The following is a 23,367-nucleotide window of genomic DNA, read 5'->3' as shown; positions in this document are numbered from 1 at the left end:
TTGCCTAAAGCTATCAAATACCGTCAGCCCCTTTCTTTCATTGTCAAGAAGAGTTTCTCCTCTTTTAGCTGCCAGGGCAGGTCTACTGGTTTCATCACGAATGCTTCCCGGGGCGTTTCTCTCTTGTGTGTGATAATGGCATATCGGAGGCGTCTAGTCGTTGTTGCTTAGATTCCTGGCACTTAACAAGGTGAGCATGCTGTGGATTTTTAACCATCAGAAAAGTGTTTTTGTGTTGGTCTTCTGGGGAAATATAACAAAATCTAAAAAGTACATCTTCACTATCTGAAATTCTACAGTACCTAATCAAGGCTGCTTTTGTGTTAAGGGCTAATTTTCCTCATGGAATTACTTCATCACATTTTGATAAACACTTTCAGTAGTAGCATCAAATGTATGATCAGCCTGCAGTGACAGAAAATGGAAGGGCCAGGGGAAGAAATTAAGGGGAGATAAAGCCAAGAGGCCCAGACATTACAAGTTTGACACTGCCTACAGAGACACCATCCCCATGCAGACGTGTCTCGTCGGTGGAGGTCACAATTTCAACATTGGAAACACAACCTAGAAACTAGGAGTTGCAGATTCCTCAAAAGTCAAATTACTTTTTGGTGTTTTTATAAATTTATTTTAAAAAATAACAATTGCAATGACATCAATGATCGATCACCTGTACCCCCCATACCGCTAGGGGAAAAACCTTCGATATAGTTGAGTCCCAAAGAAAAATCAAGACATTATTATCAGGCACCCTATAGCCACAAAATGCTCTGTTGGTCCAGTGGTATAGACACTGACATGTTCAATGTACCAGTGCAGTTAAAATATATACACTTAAAATTATCCTGCCAAAAAAAAAAAACACTCAAGTGGCATAACTAGGCATTAAACCAATTATTCATTTATCCATTCATTCTGCATCTGTGAAGTCATCACTAGAGTTACAAATAAAAATGAATAAAAGAACTAGTAACAAAGAAAAAAATCTGAACGTCAATATCCTGCCCCCACTTTGTGGGCTACTATGGTGTGCTAAAGTGACCACAAGAAAAGGGTCATGAGCTATTTGAAATGCAATGACAAAATGACAACTGAAGCATTTCAAACAAAACAAAATTCAAACTCATCCCCCCACCCCCAAATAAAAAATTCAGCAACAAGGCTGGCATTACTATGTACAAACTTACAGACACAAATAAATAGCATAACTGTTGGCGGCTTAAGCACTCAGATCTGAGTAATTTCTGAACTCTGCATCTTACACTCCTAGATTAACCAAGGAATATAAATTCCTCATTGTTAATAATCTATCCTCTGAAAAACTTGGGACTTACTGAATAACATTAATATCTGAAACTCTATTTATAGAGAGCCAGAAGTTTCTAGTGAGCTTACCAAAGGATCAGCACTTTGACATCTGGAAGCCTGGATAGATTACCAGATCCCTGGGACTGGGAAGATTCCACTTCCTGTTTCCTTTGCATAGCTCTGTACCTCTATCATTACAATGATCTCATCTTGTGGTGTTTTTACAGAGCTTAATTTATTTTCTGTCTTAATACAGTTAAGCTGAAGTCAAATAAGAAAGACCTAATCTTTATTCTTGGTATTTAACCCCAATGTTCCTCAGAATTATTGGGTTTTCCTTGTTTCCAGAGAAGACAGCCAACTCTTCTGAAATACCTTAGTTCTCTCAGGGCTCACCATCTAGAAAAGAAATAGATTTGAGGCACAACCCATTCTGGTAACAATGGCCCAGTTCCTGACCCTGCAGGCATGTCTATTTCTAGTCTGCAGTTTATTCTGACAGTTACAGATGCAATGAGAAAACTTTTCTGCAAAAGGCCTATGGAGAAAACATGAAAACTGGCACCAAAGAATCAGCTGCCATGGGAAGAATGAGAATGCTTTTCTAGGGCTAGCATTGTGCTGCGGGAGTGAAGCCAACATCCACTTCAGGCTCTAGTGGGTAACCTGGACTCTGTCCGGGACAGCGTGACTGATCAGTGCTTTCCAGAAATTGTCAAGGATCAAATCTCAGATTTCTTCCTTTCAGTGCTTATTAAAGGTTCTAGAGTAAATGTGAATTACTCTCTTCATCTTAATGATCCATTCCAGGTATCCATCTACTGGAGAATTACGCTCTATAACATATGGGTGTACATGCTACTCTCTCTCTCCGTCTCCCCCTCTCTCCTCCTAGGCTGAAACACATGAACCTTTCAGTTCCCCAGATGCTGTCACAAAGTCTATGACTGAAAATCTCTAGTTTGGCTCTCCCTTTAGGAGTTACTACAAATGTCCTCAGTGCTTCAATAAAGAAGTTGTTGAATAGTCTTGTTCTCTACTCAGGAAAGGCAGTTTCAAGGTCCAATACTCTCTACGTTGTCTTAGAAGTAGCCACAGCAAGTACTATGGTCCAGATGACCAGTCAACAGAGGGACAAGCAGACCACAACTTTTCAAAGCTAGAAAAAGAGATTCAGCAATGTATATTTTTAGTGCTTCAGTCTTTTATCATTCTATCCCAGAGTTAGCTTTTTCTTGGCTTGAGTTCAGAAATATCAACCTACCACCTGGGCAGACAGAAATTCTTATTATTACCACAGATGAGAAGAATGTACCTCAGGAATTTATTGTTTCCATATCACAAGATAGAACTTCCTTGCCTGGAAGCCATCTCTGAATACAAAGCGTCCATTCAGTTACTCAGTGTGAGATCCCCTACCAGAGAGATAAATGCTGTCTAAATTCCATGGGAAGGAGTGGGCTGCTGCTTTCCTGACTGCAGTTTTGGTTGAGAAGGTTGTTCTTCCCTGCTGAGATGGCTGACTTCACCAGTCAACATAAGTGCTTTAAGTACTGCTGGGCTGGCGTGTGTCTCCTTGCATCATCTGAATCCATGAAATGTCAGTGGCATCAACAGTGTGAAATAGGTTCTGACTGAAAGAGTAAGACAAAGGCTTGCAACTTCAATTTTCCAGGCATCGCTGCAATTGTAATACTGAGCCACTTATTAAAAACTAAGTGGTTTCTGTCCTGTAGAAAAGGGCAGAATGTGATCATCAATGTCCCACTGGATGAGTTGATCGATTTCCTGGAACAGTGAGAAACTGGTGAGGAACAGGACTTTGATCAGCTCCATCACATGGCCTGGGGTTAGGACACTCGGATGATCTGTGTCATTGCTTCTTCATCGGCTTGGTTTGGATCCTAGAGACAAAGATGACATGATGATTAAAGTCCTTTGCAAAAGCAACAGGAACTCATGGCTCTCTACTTATCCTCAAGAGAATACACACAACTTTACTAAGTAAATCAAAGGTTTGTAATATACCTTAAGTCTGCATACATGGCTTAAAGTGCAGCCCCATTAGGAAAGAAGAGACAATAAACCTTATTCTTAAAAATTTTAAATCTGGTTTGCACTCCATGGTGAAACACTCCAGAACTGTTAGTGTATCTCTTTCCTAAGAATCTTGTGGTGTTCTCTATACTTTACGGGTTAAGGGTATGCGGGTGGCTAAGGAAAAGACCCAGAGAAACCATGTCATGCTATATTTTTGTCATTGTTTTTTGATCATCATTTAAATACTGAGTACTTAGCAGAGCTGGAAAGAATCATTAGAACCTATACACTTTGATGTACTCTTTTTACAGATAAATCTAAAGGCCAGATGGGTAAAGTGATTTGCCTGGACTAGGGTCAGAAAGTTAGGCGCCAGCAAAGGCTAACCCCCAACTCTTGACTCCCGTTTAATCTTCTTTCCATTGAACTCTACATGCTGTTTCTCACTTAAGACCTTCAGTGTTAACAATAAATCCTTGGAAGCTTTGTGCAACACTCTGCAAGAACCACCTTTAGTTCTCCCATACCAAGGCTCTGAAACCTTGGTAGGGAGGATCTGAGAAAAAGCTGAAAGACTTCTGGAGATGGAAGACTGGGTCTTGAACAATGAGCAAAAACAATAACTAGCATTTACTGAACTTGCCATGCACTAGGTATGGTGCTATATAGATGCCTAATAGTGGATTACTGAATGAAATCCCTACAACATTCCTGTGGAGAAGTATCAACAGTATTCCACTTTACAGATAAAAATAAAAAGAGGCTGAATTGACCAAGATCATATTGTTAGCACATGGCACAATGCCCTCCTGTATCTGGCAGGCCCACATTCATACACTGTATGAATGAATAGCAATGAGAAAGGAGGAGCTCTCACAATACAGGTGAGGACTAGTAGCACTGAAAGAGTTGTTAGGGTTCATTTGTGGGGACACTGAGGAAACTGAGTTTGATTATTGAGAGGGGTGATAAGGCAAAGTTGCTTAGATGATATATAGAAATAGTTTGAGATTTGATGCAGTTAAGAAATGAGGAACTATTTATTAATAGCATGTATCCTTGATCTGGGGACTGGCAGTTAAAAAAAAAAGTTTTATAACTATCTGGCAGTACTATATAAGGTCAATTAGAGGAAACTGGAGATTAATTTAATGGATATTGCAGTAGTGCAGGTGGAATGTGATGTTCATATAGAATGAAGTGTCAGTAAATGGGAGGAATCTATTAATTCAAGAAACACTGATTGCTTGGTTCAGAACTGGATATTAAACCCAATAAATACATCTAAATTAAATACAACTTAAATTGAAGTAAGTTCAATAAACACAACAGAGAACAAAAAAATTCTCTGCGCTCTATTCACCTTACAGTCTAGTGAAGGAAACCATCTTGAAAAAATTCAAAAACTTAATTATTATCACACTGTAAAGAAAAGGGCCAAGTGCTATGGTGTGTCCCTGTAATCTTAGCACTTTGGGAGGCTGATGTGGGAGGATCGATTGAGCCTAGGAGTTTGAGACCAGCTTAACCAACATGGAGAAACCCCGTCTCTACTAAAAGTACAAAATTAGCTGGAAATGGTGGCGTGTGGCTATAATCCCAGTTACTTGGGAGGCTAAAGTGGGAGGATCACTTGAGCCTGGGAGGTCAAGGCTACAGTGAGCCATAATCATACCTGCAGCTTGGGCAACTCCTACTTCCTCCCACCCCAAAAAACAAAAGCAAGATGTTTTAAGAAAACAGAGAGAAGAGACCTATTCTAGATAGGGTAGGCTAGGGTATTTAATAAACTAAGACCTAGCAGATAGGAAGACAGCCATGAAAAAAGATGCCATTAAAGGGCATACAGACTGAAAATTCTAAGGACAAAGGCCCATGGCAGGAAACAGACCAATGAACAGTAAGCAAAAGCACAGAGACCAAGAAGTAGAAAAGAAGTTAGAGGTAAACAGGAGCTGGAGCATGCAAGGCTTTGCTGGCCGTGGTAGTAAACACTTGGGATTTCAGTCCAAGTGCAAATGGGAAGGGGTGGGGTTTGAAGGAGCTTGATCAGAAGTGACTCGATAGGATAAACATTGAAAAAAGATCACAGTAAGATGTGGCAAGTAGGCTACAGGGGGACAAGAGTAGAAGAAAGGAAATTAGGCAGCTATTTTATAAATCTAAGCCAAAGACAGGAGGATTAGACCAGGCTCACATCAGAAGGGAAAAAAGTAAACATTCAAATTATATTTGTGATGGGGTAATAAAACTTGTTCAATAAAAATAAAACTTGTTCCTTGAAAATTAAGAAAACTGCAATTTTCTAGAAAGAATTAACAGTAATAACTGATAAAGATAAAGAGCAAATAAAGACCACTGGATTAAAAACCTTTAATATTCTTTCTTCTTGAGACAGGGTCTCACTGTCACCCAGGCTGGAGTGCAGTGGTGCCATCCTGGTTCACTGTAGCCTCAACCTCCTGGGCTCAAGCGATCCTCCCATCTCAAACCGCCAAGTAGCTGGGACTACAGGCATGCATCACCAGACCTGCATAGTTTTTGTATTTTTTGTAGAGATGGGGTTTTGCCATGTTTCCCAGGCTGGTCTTCAAATCCTGGGCTTCCCACCTCAGTCTCCCCAAGTGTTGGGATTACAGGCATGAGCCACCATGCCTGGCCTAGTGATTTTAGGATAAAAGAGAATCTAAAGAGACACAGATTGCATCCAGTTTAGGGAATGTGAGTAGTCCCAGAGTATGAACATAGCAAGAGGACACTGCTGAAGGCTTCAATTCAAGTCAATACAAGGTAATAAAGAGAAAAATAAAAGGTGTAAGTCTTTTTACCTGCATATGGGGACTATCCTTTTCCTTTGGAGAGAAAAATCGTCCACCCTCACCACGCTTCCGTGCCATGGCATGACGGTGCCGGGACTCATGCAGGTATTTCTAAAATGAGAAAACCATTTAACTATTAATACTATCCAGAGCCAGCAGTTATCTAGTGTACAAATTCCATTCTCCAAAGTTTAAGACAACTGGGATCAAAGCCACAGGGACAATTATGACTTAGAATGATGATGAAAGCTTTGGAGAAAACACCTAGTAAGATAGCTAACCATATGTAACTACTGTAAGAATGTGAATGCTTACAGCATGAATTTTAAAAAGTATAACAGAGATTACCACCTATACTTCCCAATATATACCCTTCCCTTCTGCTGTAACAACAGGCCAAATTTCATTTGGGGAAATGAGTGTTCAGTGAAGACTTTCCTGGCATTAAAGTTGATTATTATTATTTTAGAAACGGGGCCTCATGCCGACACCCTCGCTGCTGGACTGCAGTGGCATGATCATGAATCACAGCAGCCTCAAATTCCTAGGCTCCTGTGATTCTCCTACCTTAGCCTCCCAAGTAGAACTACAGGCATTTGCCACCATACCTGGCTGGACTTTCCTAGCCTTATCTGCATGTAAGTGTGATCAGGTAACTTAACTGTGGCTAGTAAAAGGTACAGAACTTCTTGAAAGTTTCCTTGTAATTAAGGGTAACTGGCCAGGTGTGGTGGCTGACACCTATAATTCTAGCACTTTGGGAACCCAAGGCCAAGTGGATCTCCTGGGATCAGGAGTTCGAAACCAGCCTGGCCAACACGGTGAAACTTCGTTTCCACTAAAAATACAAAAATTGGCCAGGCACGGTGGCTCACGCCTCTAATCCCAGCACTTTGGGAGGCCGAGGTGGGTGGATCATGAGGTCAAGAGATTGAGACCATTCTGGCCAACATGGTGAAACCCCATTTCTACTAAAAAATACAAAAAAAATTAGTTGGATGTGGTGGCGCACGCCTGTAGTCCCAGCTACTCCAGAGGCTGAGGCAGGAGAATTGCTTGAACCCAGGAGGCAGAGATTGCAGTGAGCCGAGATTGTGCCACTGCGGTCCAGCCTGGTGACAGAGCAAGACTGTGACTCAAAAAAAAATTAAAACAAACAGTAAGTCCAAAAATACAAAAATTAGCCAGGCGTGGTGGGACACACCTGTAATCCCAGCTACTCAGGAGGCTGAGGTAGGAGAATTGCTTAAACCTGGAAGGTGGAGGTTGCAGTAAGCCAAGATTGTACCACTGCACTCCTGCCTGGGAGATAGACCAAGACTTCGTCACACAAAAAAAGCAAAGAAAAAGAAAGGGTGCCTTTCTTGTTCCCTTTCTTCCTAGGTTGGAGCCTAAGTAGGAATCTTAGTAAATCAAATTCTGTATTTCGCACCCTAGCAATATTAGAGCAGTGAAACAGGTCTTGAGAACTGTGAAAATGTGCTATCAGTCCAGGATAATTTATCTCTGCTCTACTTTTACGTATGAAAAGGAATAAAATTTTACTTAAGCCACTGTTTGTTTTTGTTGTTATAACTGCAGTTACATACAGTAATAACAAATGCTAATTCTTATCAGAGATAACAAGTACCTAACGTCAATTGTTTGGAAGTTACTCAAGAAAACAAGCCATATAAAAGATAATTTCAAAAGCAGAACTCTTCTATCCTCCTCTCCTTTGTCCTTCGCAATGTTATACATACCCTCCTCTCCTTCGGAATTTTCCCTTCCGCCTCTAGTTTAGCCCGGGCTTGCCTCCTCTTAAGAATACGGTGGTATTGTTTGGCATTCACATAGAGAGGCTCTTCTTCAAGCATCTCTGCTCCAGGTAGAGGGATTCTTTGGATAGCAGGCACAGAGCCAGCCCCAGGAACCATCTGTGTGAACAGAAAACCAGAGCTTGTTGATAGCATGAAGTATGGACATAGAAACAGTTTTTTTGGTTCCTCTTCATTTTTTTCTAAATGCCACAAAAAGTAACTTTTAGAGGGTACTTGGGTAAATGCAGATCCCTGGAGAAATTTACACTAAAGATCTGTACTTTAAACAAACACCCCAGATACTGTGTCATAGAGGCGCCACCTTGAGAAACAATATAACCATGCCCAAATTCATGTCTACCTGTGGCTCTAGATATTTCTGCTGCCATCTAATGGTCAGGAATAGTAGTCATAAGACAGAAAACAGCACAAAAATATATAGACCAGGTGCTACTAAATGTCTATATTTATAAAAATAGTTAAGTTATAATTCAATCCTAATTCTTCTTTTAAAACACCAAGAAAACACTGTACTAAATATACGTGAAAACAAGTAACAGATGCCTGTACCCCGCAGCTCTTTCCAAACTATAACCACTTTGAATAACTATATTGATTCTTTTCTAAAAATTATTTATCATTTAGTTAGTAGAGACAAGATCTCTCTACGTTGCCGAGGATGAGCTCAAACTTCTGGACTTAAGCCATCTTCCTCCTTTAGCCTCCCAAATAACTAGGACTATAGGTGTATGCCACTGAGTCAGGCTTTGTCTGTTTCTTTTCATAGCTTCCTTTACTATGTCCAGACTTCTGTTACTCATTGTTAATTTATGCATTTAACATCCCATTTTGACATGAGGATTTAGCTTTCACTCACACCACCCAACTCTTCGTATCTTCCCAATACATTTACATCACACATTTTTTTTTTTTGGTTTCTCTATCAATTACAATCTTTCTAATTTTTAGCTTCTTCCTTATTTCATCCATCATGGACAATACTACTTTCCAATTCTCAAAGATTAGTATATTCTTCCCTTCATTATTTGAATTCTGAAAAGAATTGCATAAAATCACTATTTATCCATTGCTTTATCTCCAGCATCTAGACTAGTCCCTGGCACATAGTAGGTGCTCAGAATGAATTATGGTTTGTCATAATGTTATTGTAAAAGTAGATTACTGACATTGCCCTAAGGATCAATTTCAATCCCAAGAGGTCGGTATAATAAACAGATTTTATGAGGCATCAAGTTGCATGTTCAAGAAAATTTCAAAGACAAAGCTGAAGAATACATTTTCTTACCATGACCATTCCTCCTGAATTGACCACATTGCCCGCCACTGGTAGTGTCACAGTGACAGTCCCTTGCCCACTGCTGGTTGTGTTGGTATTGGCTCCTGTCTGAACAATCTGTGCTCCTGCCAAACTGGCTGCTGGGATAGTGATCATGCCTGAAACAGGGACTGTAACTTTAAGAAAACAAAACATAAAACAAACAAAAAACAGGCACACAGAACAGAAAGAAGGGAACACAGTTAGTCCCTCTTCTATCTGGTACACATTCATTCATCCTGGCAAAACACACTGAAAAACACAAAGGGAGAAAAAGTACTCTCTCATTCTGGTGTGCTACATATAATCCAAGTAATCACAATATCTGAAATTCTATTAAGTGTCTAGGTCCCAGTTGTGAGTAACTCTGTCCTTAGCAGTTTTCAAAAGGTGAAAAGGTTTGGAGGCCTCCTCTTCTATAGGTCACTCTGACGAGCTACACCTATTGCTCTTGGACATATGAGCAATCTGCTTCAGGACAGAGATTGTATAAACTTATACTTTATCTCAAACTGACAATGAGTCAGTTGTAGTATTAAAACTTAAAATTAAACCAAGCATTCCAAGACCCCCAACTATCAAGAGCGACACTTGAGGGTTTGTTCATCATTCTGTTTCAGCTCTTGCCTGGGCTCAATCCAGTTCAGGGCCGCCCCTGAATTATACAAGAGCATATAGTTACTGCACTCTCTGGACGTTGTATATTGCAAATTTTCAATCACAAAGTCATGGAATCTAACAAAGATGTCCTTTTTTGATTTAACTACTTGACTAACAAGTGCTTCTAAAAGTCTTCAAGTTCAGTTCATGCACTCCTGCTCCTGGGCCAAACAGATCTCTCCATTATTTACATTATCTACTCCTAGAACATACTTCTGCGAGGGCCGTGAATTGTATCTATTTGTTCACATGTCTCTCTTACTAGACTGGAGGCTCTTTGAGAACTCTTCTTAGTAAAAGTGCTGTATATATATAGTTATATAAGGAAATCGAGTGAACCAGAAAAATAACATAAGCTGCAATAGCACTCTAAAGCCAACCTGATTTTTTATCTATTTCTCTTTACTAATAAACTATTTCTAATCTTCTATTTAGAAATACTTCTTCCCTAAATGCTTACACAATCCCTAGATTAACAGCCACTGTAGGAACTCCTACACATGGAATCACTGTTGGTCATGGATGGTAACAAAAAACCAACAATCATTGGAGAGCTAGAGGAAACCCTTTTTTTTTTTTTTTGGTCCAAACGTATGTGGTGTCAAGTTCACCACTACAATTCTAAAGATGTCAGCTGCCTAAGGGACAAAAAAATTGCCCCAAGAAGTCCTAGGGAAACTTATGGGTACACTTACCTTGCTGGAGAATGGTGCCATCTGCATTAACTGGCTGATAGACGATGGTCTGCCCTTCAGCAGTCTGTGCCACTTGCTGTCCCTGGACAGCAATCTGCTGCTGTGTCTGGAGGAAATAAATACACAATTCAATAGATCCCAAAGACACTAACAAAGAAAAGAACCATGTAGTCCTTAAAAAAAAATAATTTTTTTTTTTTTTGAGACAGAGTCCGCTCTGTTGCCAGGATGGAGTGCAGTGGCGTGATCTAGGCTCACTGCAACCTCTACTTCCCAGGTTCAAGCAGTTCTCCTGTTTCAGCCTCCTGAGCAGCTGAGATTACAGGCATGTGCCACTGTACCCTGCTAATTTTCATATTTTTAGTAGAGATAGATTTCACCATGTTGGCTAGGATGGTCTCGATCTCTTGACCTGGTGATCCGCCTGCCTCGGCCTCCCAAAGTGCTAGAATTACAGGCGTGAGCCATGGTGCCAGGCCAAAAAAAAATTTTTTTTTAATGGTTTTCTTTTTTTTTTTAGAGGAAGAAAGAAAAAGAATAAAAAAAAAAAAAAGAAAAAGAAAAAAAAAAAAAAGAATAAAGGAAAGGAAGAAAGAGGAAGAGGAAGAGGGAGAGAGAACAGGGGTGTTGCTTTATTGCCCGGGCTAGAATGCAGTCTAAAAATGGGTATGCCTGTAATTGTTTAATAATAGAGGCATTAAAAAAAAAAAAAAAAAAAAAGGGAAGAAAATAATTAACAAGCAGCCAACCAATATTTCATTTCAACCTGTAAATACATGTGATGTAGTACTGATAAGAGTGTATATTTTGTGTATTTAAAGTGCAGAGTTCTATGAATGTTAATTAAGTCTACTTGTTCCAGATCTGAGTTCAGGTCCTGAATATCAATGTTAACTTTCTGTCTCATTGATCTGTAAGTCTCCCACTATTATTGTGTGGGAGTCCAAGTCTCTTTATAAGTCTTATATATCTGGGTATTTCTGTATTGGGTGCATATATATTTAGGATCTTTAGCTCTTCTTGTTACATTGATCCTTTTATCTTTATGTAATATCCTTCTTTGCTTCTTTTGATCTTTGTTGCTTTGAAGTCTATTTTATCAGCAAAAATTGCAACTCCTGCTTTCTATTTATCTATTTTTGCTCTCCATTTGGTTGGTAAATTTTTCTCCATCTCTTTGTTTTGAGTCTTTGTGTATCCTTGCATGTGAGATGGATCTGGATGTAGCATACCAATGGGTCTTGGCTTTTTTTTCCTGTCTGTGTCTTTGGATTGGGGGATTTAGTCAATTTAAATTTAGAATTAATAACAATATATGTGAGTTTGATACTGTCATTTAATGTTAGCTTGCTGTTTTGCCCATTAGTTGATGCAATTTCTTAATTATGTTGATGTTCTTTATTTTTTGGCATTTTTTAGAAAGGCTGATAACTGGTTGTTCCTTTCTATTTGTAATGGTTCTTTCAGAAGTCCTTGTAAAGCAGGCCTGGTGGTGATGAAATCTCTGAGTGCTTGCTTGTTCACAAAAGATTTTATTTTTCCTTCGCTTATGAAGCTTAGTTTGGCTGGATGTAAAATTCTGGGTTGAAAGTTCTTTTCTTTAAAGATGTTGAATATGGGCCCCCACTCTCTTCTGTCTTGTAGGGTTTTTGCTGAGAGATATGCTGTGAGTCTGATGGGCTTCCTTTATGGGTAACCCGACCTTTCTCTCTGGCTGCCCTCAGTATTTTCTCTTTCATTTCAACCCTGGTGAATCTGGCGATTATGTGCCTTGAGGTTGGTCTTCTTGAGGAATATCTTTGTGGTGTTCTCTGTATTAGCTGGAGTTGAATATTGTCCTGCCTTGCTAGGTTGGGAAAGTTTTCCTGAATAATATCCTGAAGTGTATTTTCCAGCTTGGATTGAGTCTCTTCGTCACATTCAGGTACACCTATCAAACGTAGATTAGGTCTTATCACATAGTCCCATATTTCTTGGAGACTTTGCTCGTTCTTTTTTATCCTTTTTTCTCTAATCTTGTCTTTTTGTTTTATTTCATGAAGTTGGTCTTCGACCTCTGATATCTTTTCTTGTGCTTGATCAATTCGGCTGTTAAAACTTGTGCATAGTTCGCGAAGTTCTCATGTTGTATTTTTCAGCTCCATTAATTCACTTATATTCCTCTCTAAATTGTGTGTTATTTTTAACATTTCGTCAAACCTTTTTTCAAAGTTCTTAGTTTCTTTGCATTGGGTTAGAACAAGTTCTTTTAATTCCCAGAAGTTTCTTATCATCCACTTTTTAAAGCCTGCTTCTGTTAATGGAACACAGTCTTTCTCCATCAGGCCTTGTTCCATTGCTGATGAGGAACTGTGATCCCCTGTAGAGGGAGAGGCATTCTGATTTTGGGTATTCTCAGCCTTTTTAGGTTGGTTTCTTCCCTTCGTTATAAATTTATCCATCTGTGGTCTTTATAATTACCGTCTTTATAGTTGGGTTTCTGAATGGACGTCCAACTTGTTGATTCCCGGCGCTAGAATCTGAGCAACCCACTGTGCCGGCCAAAACAGCGGCTTTAAGATTGATGGTGCTTTTCTGACTCTGTACCAAGAACCGCCGCTCCAAGGCAGTGGCAAAACTGCCTCACCGGCCTCAAGAGTCGCACTGGTGACACGGGGGGCTCCTCCGCTGGGAATCTCCTGGTGCGGGAGCAACAAAAATTGATCTGAAAGTGTGGCGTCCTCTCAGTCTCTGCTCTTTCAGTGGGAGCTACAATCCCGACCTACTAGTGATCAGCCATCTTGGATCTCTCTCCCAAGTTTTCATCCCTTTTTTACTATACATGAAATATCTGACTCTTCCAAATCAGTTGTGTTCCTTCGTGACAAAGCTAGTGGAATTACCTGAGTCTGGCCAGCAGTCACGGCTGTCTGGGGCTGCTGGATGATGATCTGCTGGGTCTGGCCCTGCTGGCCCTGCACCTGCACAGCCTGTCCACCTTGGATCTGAATCTGTCCAGGTGGGACCAACTGTATCTGCAGAAGAGAACATAAAAAAAGGGATTGTAATCTACTGACACTGGTCTCCTTCGGTGCCTGAGAGTTATCCACATTTCTCTAGAAAGCAGAAAATGTTCTGAAGAGGAAAAAAGAAGCCCCGCTCTCTCCTCGATTATGAAGTAGAGACAAGTTATTTTCCATTTATGAAACAATCAGAATTTTGAACACTGGATACCTCATATTAAGAAATCAGTGTCAGTTTTTATAAAAGATAGCAGTGGCATGATTATATATATTGAAAAGGATGTATATTTAAAATACACTCTGGGCCGGGAATTGTGGCTCACACCTGTAATCCCAGCATTCTGGGAGGCCGAGGTGGGTGAATCACTTGAGGTCAGGAGTTAGAGACGAACTTGGCCAACATGGTGAAACACTCATCTCTACTAAAAATACAAACATTAGCCAGGCATGGTGGTGCACTCCTGTAATCCCAGCTACTTGGGAGACTGAGGCAGGAGACTCATTTGAACTGGGGGTGGAGGTTGCAGTGAGCCAAGAACGCACCACTGCACTCCAGCCTCGGCGAAAGAGTAGGACTCTTGTCTCAAAAAAATTAAACAAAAAACACTGTGAAGTATTTTTACTATTATTTTTTAACCTTGTCATTTTGGTGAATGAAGTACTTTTTTACAGGGGAAATAATAAATATATTAAAAATGTTGACAGCTAGTTATTTTCCATTTATGAAACAATCAGAATTTCGAACACTGTCTGGATACCTCATATTAAGAAATCAGTGTCAGTTTTTATAAAAGATAGCAGTGGCATGATTATATATATTGAAAAGCATGTGTATTTAAAATACACTCTGGGCCGGGAATTGTGGCTCACAACTGTAATCCCAGCACTTTGGGAGGCTGAGGTGAGCAGATCCGGTCAGGAATTCGAGACCAGCCTGGGCAATGTGGCAAAACCCCATATCTACTGAAAAATATAAAAATTATCCAGGCGTCGTAGCACATGCCTGTGATCCCAGCTACTTGGGGAACTGAGGTGGAAGGATCACTAAAGCCTGGGAGGCAGAGGTTGCAGGGTTGCAGTGAGCCAAGATCCGATGTACCACTACACTCCAGCCTAGGCAACAGTGAGTAACTGTCTCAAAAAAAAGCAAAGAAAAAACCCAAAATGTATTCTACCCTAGTCAAATGTGACTGCAGCCCAGGACAACACCTTGATAAGGGCCTTGAGAAAGACCTTGAAAGAACCCAACAAAGCCATGCCAGGATTCCTAACTCACAGAAACTGTAAAATAAATGTTTGTTATTTTAAGCTGCTAACTTCTAGGACAATTTGTTATGCAGTAATAGATAATTAAGGCAATGTGACAGATTATATTCCTCCTATAAGTTTCCAATAATAACCTCACCAATACTCACTACTGTCATTCACGTTTGTCAAATTTTTGTTGATTTAGTTTGTATCTCCTATTTGGTCTTAGGATTGGATAGCTAAGCCTTAGATAGCAATTATGGAAAGCAAGCGATCGTGTGCTGTTCAAATCTATCTTCTTTCTTTTTTAAATGGCTATAGCCAGTTTATTAGGAGTATTATGAGAAACCTGACGAGAAGCTTGAAAAATATTTCTTTAAAATTTTGGAACTAAAAAACTGCAATACAACCCTTTAAATGCTGGGTGTACAAAATCCTATTTTCATATAACTAGTGGACACATTTTTTTTTTAAGCTCTAAAGAGAAAGCAGTTAGGAAGGCTCCAGAGCTCAACATTTCTAGTATTTTAGATTCAAAAATACCTCCCAAACTTAAAAGTCAGAATACATGGCTACTCAACTAGGTTTTCCCCCAAAGCCCCTTCATCTCCCTTCTCTTTATTTCTTTAACCATTCATTCCATCAACAAACTGTTTTTTATTTGGGCATTGCTTCAACAGAGGTGGTAGTTTGGAAGGAGGATACTTTCAGAAAGATAGATTTTTATAGCCAGGTCGCTTTTCATCCATAATTTCAACTTGGACCAACTCAGTCGGGAGAGAAGAACATGCCTGGAACCTTAAGTTATCACAAAATCTACCAGTTGATAGGAAAAAGGGACTACTAATAAAACGAAGGTGAAAAAACAGGTCAATGGGTTCCATGTCTTAGTGACATTCATGGTTCCTCCTTTGTTAGGGGATAGATTGCCTAGGTTTTCTTAATTATTTTTTCCAAATACTTAGCTCATAATTAGCATTCAGAAAGTACTGGCAAATAAACAAGTAAGCAAATTTATGTGGTTATGTGAACCTATTTCATTTCTGAGTTTATATTGGCTATTAGGATTTCCACATCCAACTATTCATATTCTTTGCCCATTTTCTACTTTTGTATAAATACATAAAAGTTATATATATATATTTTGAATACAAAGTCAGTAATATGTACTAAAAAATCCAAGTCTTCACCTTCTTTACTTTTATATTTCAATGCATGTTTTAAAGTAGTTAAGTCAATTTGTTTTTAAGAAATCCTTCTCTATAGCACAAAAAATTCTCCAATATTTTCTTTTGAATTTTCTAAGTCTGCTTTTCTACATTTAGATCTTTAATCTATCTGGCAAATATTTTTAAAAATACAGTATGAGGTGGAAATCAAATTTTTTTCTGTATCATTCTTCAGCCATTTCTTCACTGAAGTTTACACCACGTGAATTATATGCCAACTTCCAATATTCTTCTATCTGTTTCTTGGCTGTCTTTCTGGTTCCAGTGTCCTTCTCAGGCCAAGGATCTTAATCTAAAATTATATGTAGAATTTTCCATGTGACTGGACATCCGTACTTTTTCTTACAGGGTGCAAGCTTTACTAGGATTCTAAGATGGAGAATACACTTCAAAAAAGGTTAAGAAGTACTCTTCTTTAACAAATGGCTACTCAAAGAACACTAATGAGAAAAAAAACCTCTTATACATAGGGGATTAAAGCCTTAAGCATTATAAGGTAGGCTATGAAATCTCACCTAGAGCTTTATTTATGTAACAGAATATATTTTTTTCTGCCTGGTTAGTTATTGCCCTACTTGGAAGCAGGGGAATAAAATAACTCTTTCAAGGTTCCTTAGAGCAAAATAAAACCCTATAAAAATCACAGAATTTAGAGCTAGAATGAACCCTAGATGTCATCTCATATAAATTTTATTTTTGGATGAGCAAACAGATAATTAAATAACTTGGCCAAGATTAGAATGCTTGTTTAATGGCAGACCTGGTGATGAAAGCTGGATCACTACACTCACAGTATACTGTTTCTAACTATTCCACGCAGTCTCTACTGAACAGTGGAGAAGGCGGCGCAACAAGCAGGGCTGGAGAAAAGAACAGAAGCAAAGACAGAGGAACAGAAAGGATGTAGCAATGGGAAATCGAGGAAAGCACATGCTGAGAAGATATTTAAAGCCTCATTTATTTATGCATAGAGAAATGGAAAAATTATTTTTAATGCCAACTATAATTCTATCTTGGCAAAAATATGCCAATGGGCTCAAATATGCTCTTACCCTTTGCCAAGCAATCCCCAATGCAAAGAAATTACCCTGAGAATTCAATTGAAAAATAAAACTACCATGCCCAAGTATGTTTACCAACAAAAGCAAAGGAAAACCAAAATCCTTAACTATATTTTATAAATTAGAAATTCTGATTCATCAACCTGACTGAACATTATGAAAGAATTAAAAAGAACAACAGCAACGAAACCACCTCACATGCATGGTACAATCATGCCAAAAAATTATGATAGAAATACAAGCGAATACATAAAAAGTACAAGTTTGATTTATAAGCAGTGTGATCATGGCTGCTTTTTTCAACTGAAATTCCTCCAGAAAATTAAGACATTAATGTGGTTGCTATAACTGTTAAAACAAGATAAAGATTTACATAGAGTAAAAAGCTAATAGTTCTCCCTCATACTCCCTTTTCCATGCCTATAAACATATATTCATGGGGGTTTGGTTATGAATTACCAAGATGAGATCACACACTATTTCTCTGCAAATTATTTTCACTAAAAATAATTCAATATTAACCCACCCACAACAATAGTTCATTTCATTTTTTTTTTTTTTTTTTTTTGAGATGGAGTTTTTCTCTTATTGCCCAGGCTGGAGTGCAATGGCACAATCTCACCATAACCTCTGCCTCCCGAGTTCAAGCAATTCTCCTGCCTCAGCCTCCCGAGTAGCTGGGATTACAGGCATGTACCACCAAGCCTGGCTAATTTTTTTTTAGTACAGACGCAGTTTCTCCATATTGGTCAGGCTGGTCTTGAACTCCTGACCTCAGGTGATCCACCTGCCTCAGCCTCCCAAAGTGCTAGGATTATAGGCATGAGCTACCGTGCCTAGCCCATAGTTCATTTATTTTAATGATGATGCAGTAGTCCGTATGTGAATATATTATGATTTATTCCAACCATTTCCTTATTCTATTAATGGACACTCAGATTACAATTTTATTCTTTGCTAGTACAATGCTACGACAAGTGTCTTTGTAATTTCTCCCAAGTACTGATGCTTTTCTTCCTATAGGATAGATTCTCAGAAGTGTAACTGCCAGCTCAAGTGTTCGTTGTATTTAACAGATAGTGAGATGCCTTTCCCAAATAACTTCACAGTTTGAAATTACCAAAAATAATGATTAATTCTTTTTCTCTACATCCATCCTAGCAGTGGATATAGTGACTCTTTTTGGTTTTTGCCATCTTGATGAGAAATATCTCTCTAATTTTAAAATTTGATGCCACAGCGTTGTGTGTAACTATTTCCACATATTTCCTTTAATCTTTTTTTTTTTTTTTTTTTTTTTTGAGACAGAATCTTCCTCTGGTGCCTAGGCTGGAGTGCAGTGGCACAATCTTGGCTTACTGCACCCTCCACCTCCCAGGTTCAAGAGATCTCATGCTTCTACCTCCTGAGTAGCTGGGATTACAGGTACGTGCCAGCACACCAGTTTTTTGTATTTTTAGTAGAGATGTGCTTTTGTCCTGTTGGCCAGGCTGGTCTTGAACTCCTGGTCTCAAGTGATCCACCTGCCTCGGCCTCCCCAATTGCTGGGATTTTAGGCATGAGCCACCTGCCTGGCCTTCCTTTAATCTCTTCTATATCTTAGCTTACTTTTGTTTTGTATTTCTCAACCCATCTTTCAACTGGATTTACCTGTTTTATTGGTCTGTTTAAACAATCTAGATTTACCCTTTCTATACGTCAGTTTTCTACTTAATTTTGACATACTTTTTGCTTATTTTGTTATTTTTCTAACTTTCTAAGAATATTCATTTTTGCTTCTTTTAAAATAAAATATACTATAAATTAGATTCTAACCTCTTTACATACTTTATAGCAATTCAAGATCATGCCTAATATCTTAGTCTTTACTGGAGCTGTCCAATTTCTGCATAGTTCTAGTGTGTATCACTGGTACTACAAAAGCAGAAAATCAATTAAATGCAAAATGTCAGTCAGGAAGCGGTTAAATGCAACATCAATTATCAGTTTGTAACAATCTATTCTTTGAAACCTCTCATCTGATATATTGCTCAACATTTTTTAATACTACTCACCTGCTGCAAACCCTGTGTTCCAGAAACAGGTACTTGCATGATGGTTTGACCTTGTCCACCAGGGACAGCCTGGACCATGATGGGTTGGCCAGTTGATGTGATTAGCTGGCCTCCACTGACCTGCACCATTAATGGCTGCCCTTGGACCTAGAATGAAATAAAATAAGAACAATGAAATAACATAAGATACAAAATGGTTTTTACCAAAAGAAAATCACTGGAACTATTCTTCTGCCTTGCTAGAGAAAGAAAAGGTAGAAAAGACACTAAGAAAGTATGTCTTAAGTCCTCGAGTTATTTTTAAGTACCTATGATATCTGTTAAATGCCAATTTCAATACTTTAAGGTCAGACATAATGGAGTATATCCAGAGTCTTTGAGAAGTCTCAATAGATATAAGGCATTTGTCACTGAACCTGGGCTAAATCCCTGACAAACATTTAATCATAATGGCAAGGTTAGTTGCCTGTTTAAACCAATCCAGGAATGGTCTCTAGTGAAGGCTGGGAGAGGAGGCAATGAGAGAGAGAGAGGTGATGGTGGTGATGGTGGTTGAGTACAAATTCTAAATAAAGTGAAGAAAGTAAATCAATTCTACCCAGCAATGACTCTAAGAGGCTGGACAGCAAGCAGGTCTGGTAGGATGTTTATGGAGAGGATGACCCTTTTCTCCCTATAGTCTCTCAAGCTAAAATGAAATGTCAAATGTATACCTTTACCCTGCTCATTTTACTCTGTGAATTCTATGTTGTTGAAAGAGCCCACTACTAATGATTTCCTAAAAATACTTTCTGGTCAGTTTGTAGTCTCTATGGTGGAATTCCTCATACTGGCCTCTGTTATATCCACATGGTTATTTCAGTTTTATCAGAAGCAACAACAAATATTGAAATTACACAGAGCAGTCAGGTGTTCAAACTTCAAGCTCCTGTGAGTACACAGACTACTGTAGGAGCCAGGTCACTACAAGTGCTCTGTCACATCTTGAGTCCCAATACAAAAATACCTAATAGAATGCTTTCTGGAAGCACTTTTTAGAAGTAAACTGGAATGATCCATGGAATGGTCCAAAACTTTCATTTTCAGACTCTATCTTTGTTTTGACAGAAATTACTTGTAACACAAGAGAATATTCATGACTGAAGTATTTACACTTAATGATAGTGAAAGTATGTGCAAATAACAACAATTAGTTAAAAGATCATTCTGTCCTAGATGAGTAGGTTAGATAGTAAGATCTTCCCTACAATCACCACCACCACCACCAGCGCCACTGCCGCCACCACTCATGTATTAGAATCACCAGGAACACTGAAATCCTAGGTTTTGTTAAACTGTCCGTTGCGAACCTTTACTTTTTTAAGGACTTTACAGCCTGACTTTCTCATGTTCTCCTTCCCTTATTTCCTCATTCCAAATCAAATTCCTTTTGCTACACCAATGCTTGCGTAGTCTGTATCAAGAAAGATTTCTCAGAATACATATAGCATGAATAACCAATAACTATTTAAAATTCTCTCCAAATAATGAGATCCCTAAAGGAAAGGTTCCTATTATTTCCATAAAGTGTTTCCACTTCTTTTAAATAAAATCTATGTAAGTAGGAGACACAAGTTTTAAGATACAACTATTAATAATTTTTAATCTATTCATCATCTTAATTTCCTCCTGCTATTCGTGCACATGATAAATGATTGATACTCCGAAGAGCTCACTGTTTGCAACAGAAAAATGATTACAAAGACACATGCATCAAACAAGAAGCCATACAGTTAAGAGCATGTTACATTTCTATTCCACAAGGGGTTAATGACAATCCAAAATACTGTTTTATATATGAGTAAGATGAAACAAGCATGAAAAACATTAACAAGCTGTTGGACTGTGAGATTTTAATACAGTTTTGGAGTGCCTACAAGGTCGGTTTCTTTCAGCTCAATTTATGTTCAAAGTTGGCTGTACAACATTACCAAACACTATTGGTGGCAGGGGTAGGGGTGGGACTGAAAGGATAAAGTGAAATGATGACAATAAGAGGTAGTTATATGCAGGATGCTTAGCAGCACTAGCAATAAAGTGAGATGTCGGTTCTACATTCTAGATTCTACTTTGAATCACTTCCAATTCAATGGAGGGAAAAAGCAGGGTACCCAAATCTTGCCAATTTCTCAAAAATATATAGTCATTTTAATAAAAGTAACCTACATACACAGAGTAGACAAGTGCTCCTACTCCTATTTCTTATAGGAACTGGCCAAATTATAACCCAATTTAAGATACTTAGCCATACACAATGTTAAGGAACTGTACTGATTAACCAAGAATTATCATTGTGGCTTCAACACCTAAGACTTTCACAAGGTATATCCTGCTTCTGCCTAACCAAGAAGTATCTGGGGTAGTCTCTGCAGATCTAGTAATAAGACAGGTCACTATTTCCCCAGGAAAAGTAATGGAAACAATAGCAGTTAACAAGAGATTAACAAGATTCAGTGCTTAGATAAACCTTGGCAAGTCTAATTTTTCAGCTGAGTTGCCCCTTTAATAAAAATAAAGCACAGCCTAGCCTAGTCATGTGTGTCTATATATGTATGTATTTCCTTCTCCATTATAATACAAATATACAAAATTTTTACCATGCAATTAATTGGATCAGAGTTTCTAATGTCACTTCTAAGAATTTATTCCTGTCACTTATATCTTTTGTAGGCATTTTCAAAGAAACACACTAGTCAAATCCAATTCTTAGAAAATTGATATGGGGTATCTATATGACTTGGCATGAAACATTAGGAAACTGGCATTTTATAAGCCTCAAAGACAAGTTAGCATCAAAGACATGCAACTGACTTTGCCATTCCTACTGGAGATCCTAACACAAACAGCACCAGACATGAGGAGAGAAGTTCATGCAGTGCTCACAGAGAATCAGAGAGGATACCACTACCTGGAGGGTCTGGACTTGCTGGCCTGAGGCGGATGCCACCTGGGCCTCAGTCTGCAACTGCACAGCAGTGACACCACCCTGCTGCTGAGAACAGGAACAGGAAGAGCTTGAAATATGTCAGGAAGGAAATGTGTAGTTCAAGACATGAGATCACCTTATCTTGGAGGAGAGGGAGGGAAGCCCCACCCTACACAGGACTTTCAAAATGTACAGACTCCCTATATTGAAGCTGTTTTGTTGAAGGTAGTAGGATTAAAGATATTAGCCCTTTGCCTCCAGAGTGGACCTCAAAATGGGACTCAAAAACTCAAAATAGTTGTCATATTAACACAAAGATTTGTGATGCAATCTTTCCCTCTAGAAACAGGAATCTAATACTTCTACTTACACAATTATTTAATGCCCTTTTTTAACTCCTCTAATGAGTTCACGAGAAAAAAATGATTAGGTTTTAACAGCCCTGAAACTACCATGAAAAAATTCTGGGAATTAAATGCAATCACCAAGAAAGGAGGAATAATTAATCACCGTGAACCAAAATCATCTTCATGAGGTCAATGCTCTTATGCCCCAAAAGTATTTTTTTTTTTTTTCAAACTTTATTTACTTATTTTGAGATGGGGTTCTTGCTGTTTTGCCCAGGCTGGTCTTGAATTCCCGGGCTTAAGCCAACCTTCCTGTCTCAAACTCCAGAGTAGCTGGGATTACAGGCATGTACCAGCATGCCCCACTTCAAAACTAAGATTATTTCTACCCAACTGGACTGCTTTAAGGGCCATGTTTTCAGTGATTCAACCTTATTTTACATCCACGAATGGTAAATTCTGAAGGAATAAAAACCCACCCTCCAGGGCACTGGTCTGAATGGAGGGCCCTTTGTGGAATCCCCTTTTCTAAAAAGGCGGTTTGAGGAACCCGCGAGAGCCACAGCAGCTGTGTGGAACGGAAAGCTATCGAGGGAGTTTGTCTTTTCATTAACAGTAGCTCCTACCTTTGATCATTAGATGGGAACAACTCATCATCAATACTTCCTTTGCCCTCCCTACTACTTTTCTATATTAGCTAAATTCCATTTCCAAAACAAAGTATTTCCAAAATATCAATCTTGGCCTAAGGTCAAATAGAAGAATAATTAATTTCTTTTCTTCGAGGGGTGGGAAAAAAGTGAA

General features: G+C 38.8%; 1 protein-coding gene across 10 annotated transcripts in view; it reads right to left on the bottom strand.

The window, feature by feature from the left end:
• Positions 1 to 605: 605 nt before the first annotated feature.
• The window catches only part of NFYA (nuclear transcription factor Y subunit alpha), a 29,765-nt gene continuing 7,003 nt past the window's right edge, over positions 606 to 23,367 (bottom strand). For 2 of the 10 annotated variants that reach the window (XM_032253260.1, XM_032253259.1), the window contains 8 exons: positions 22,196 to 22,282; positions 19,252 to 19,398; positions 13,540 to 13,671; positions 10,658 to 10,763; positions 9,273 to 9,439; positions 7,910 to 8,083; positions 6,177 to 6,278; positions 606 to 3,212 (listed from right to left, as the gene is read on the bottom strand). In XM_032253260.1, the coding sequence (XP_032109151.1) occupies positions 3,159 to 3,212; positions 6,177 to 6,278; positions 7,910 to 8,083; positions 9,273 to 9,439; positions 10,658 to 10,763; positions 13,540 to 13,671; positions 19,252 to 19,398; positions 22,196 to 22,282 (969 nt within the window). In that variant the 3' untranslated portion in view covers positions 606 to 3,158. The remainder of the gene's footprint in view (positions 3,213 to 6,176; positions 6,279 to 7,909; positions 8,084 to 9,272; positions 9,440 to 10,657; positions 10,764 to 13,539; positions 13,672 to 19,251; positions 19,399 to 22,195; positions 22,283 to 23,367) is intronic. The other 8 variants (XM_032253264.1, XM_032253262.1, XM_032253265.1 and 5 more) reach the window with 7 other exon arrangements.

Source organism: Sapajus apella, unplaced genomic scaffold (assembly GCF_009761245.1).
Source record: "Sapajus apella isolate SASKATOON/1434 unplaced genomic scaffold, GSC_monkey_1.0 scaffold83, whole genome shotgun sequence".
Classification (NCBI taxonomy): domain Eukaryota; kingdom Metazoa; phylum Chordata; class Mammalia; order Primates; family Cebidae; genus Sapajus; species Sapajus apella.
The sequence above is the reverse complement of the archived record's forward strand: the minus strand, read 5'-3'. Positions and strand labels throughout refer to the sequence as shown.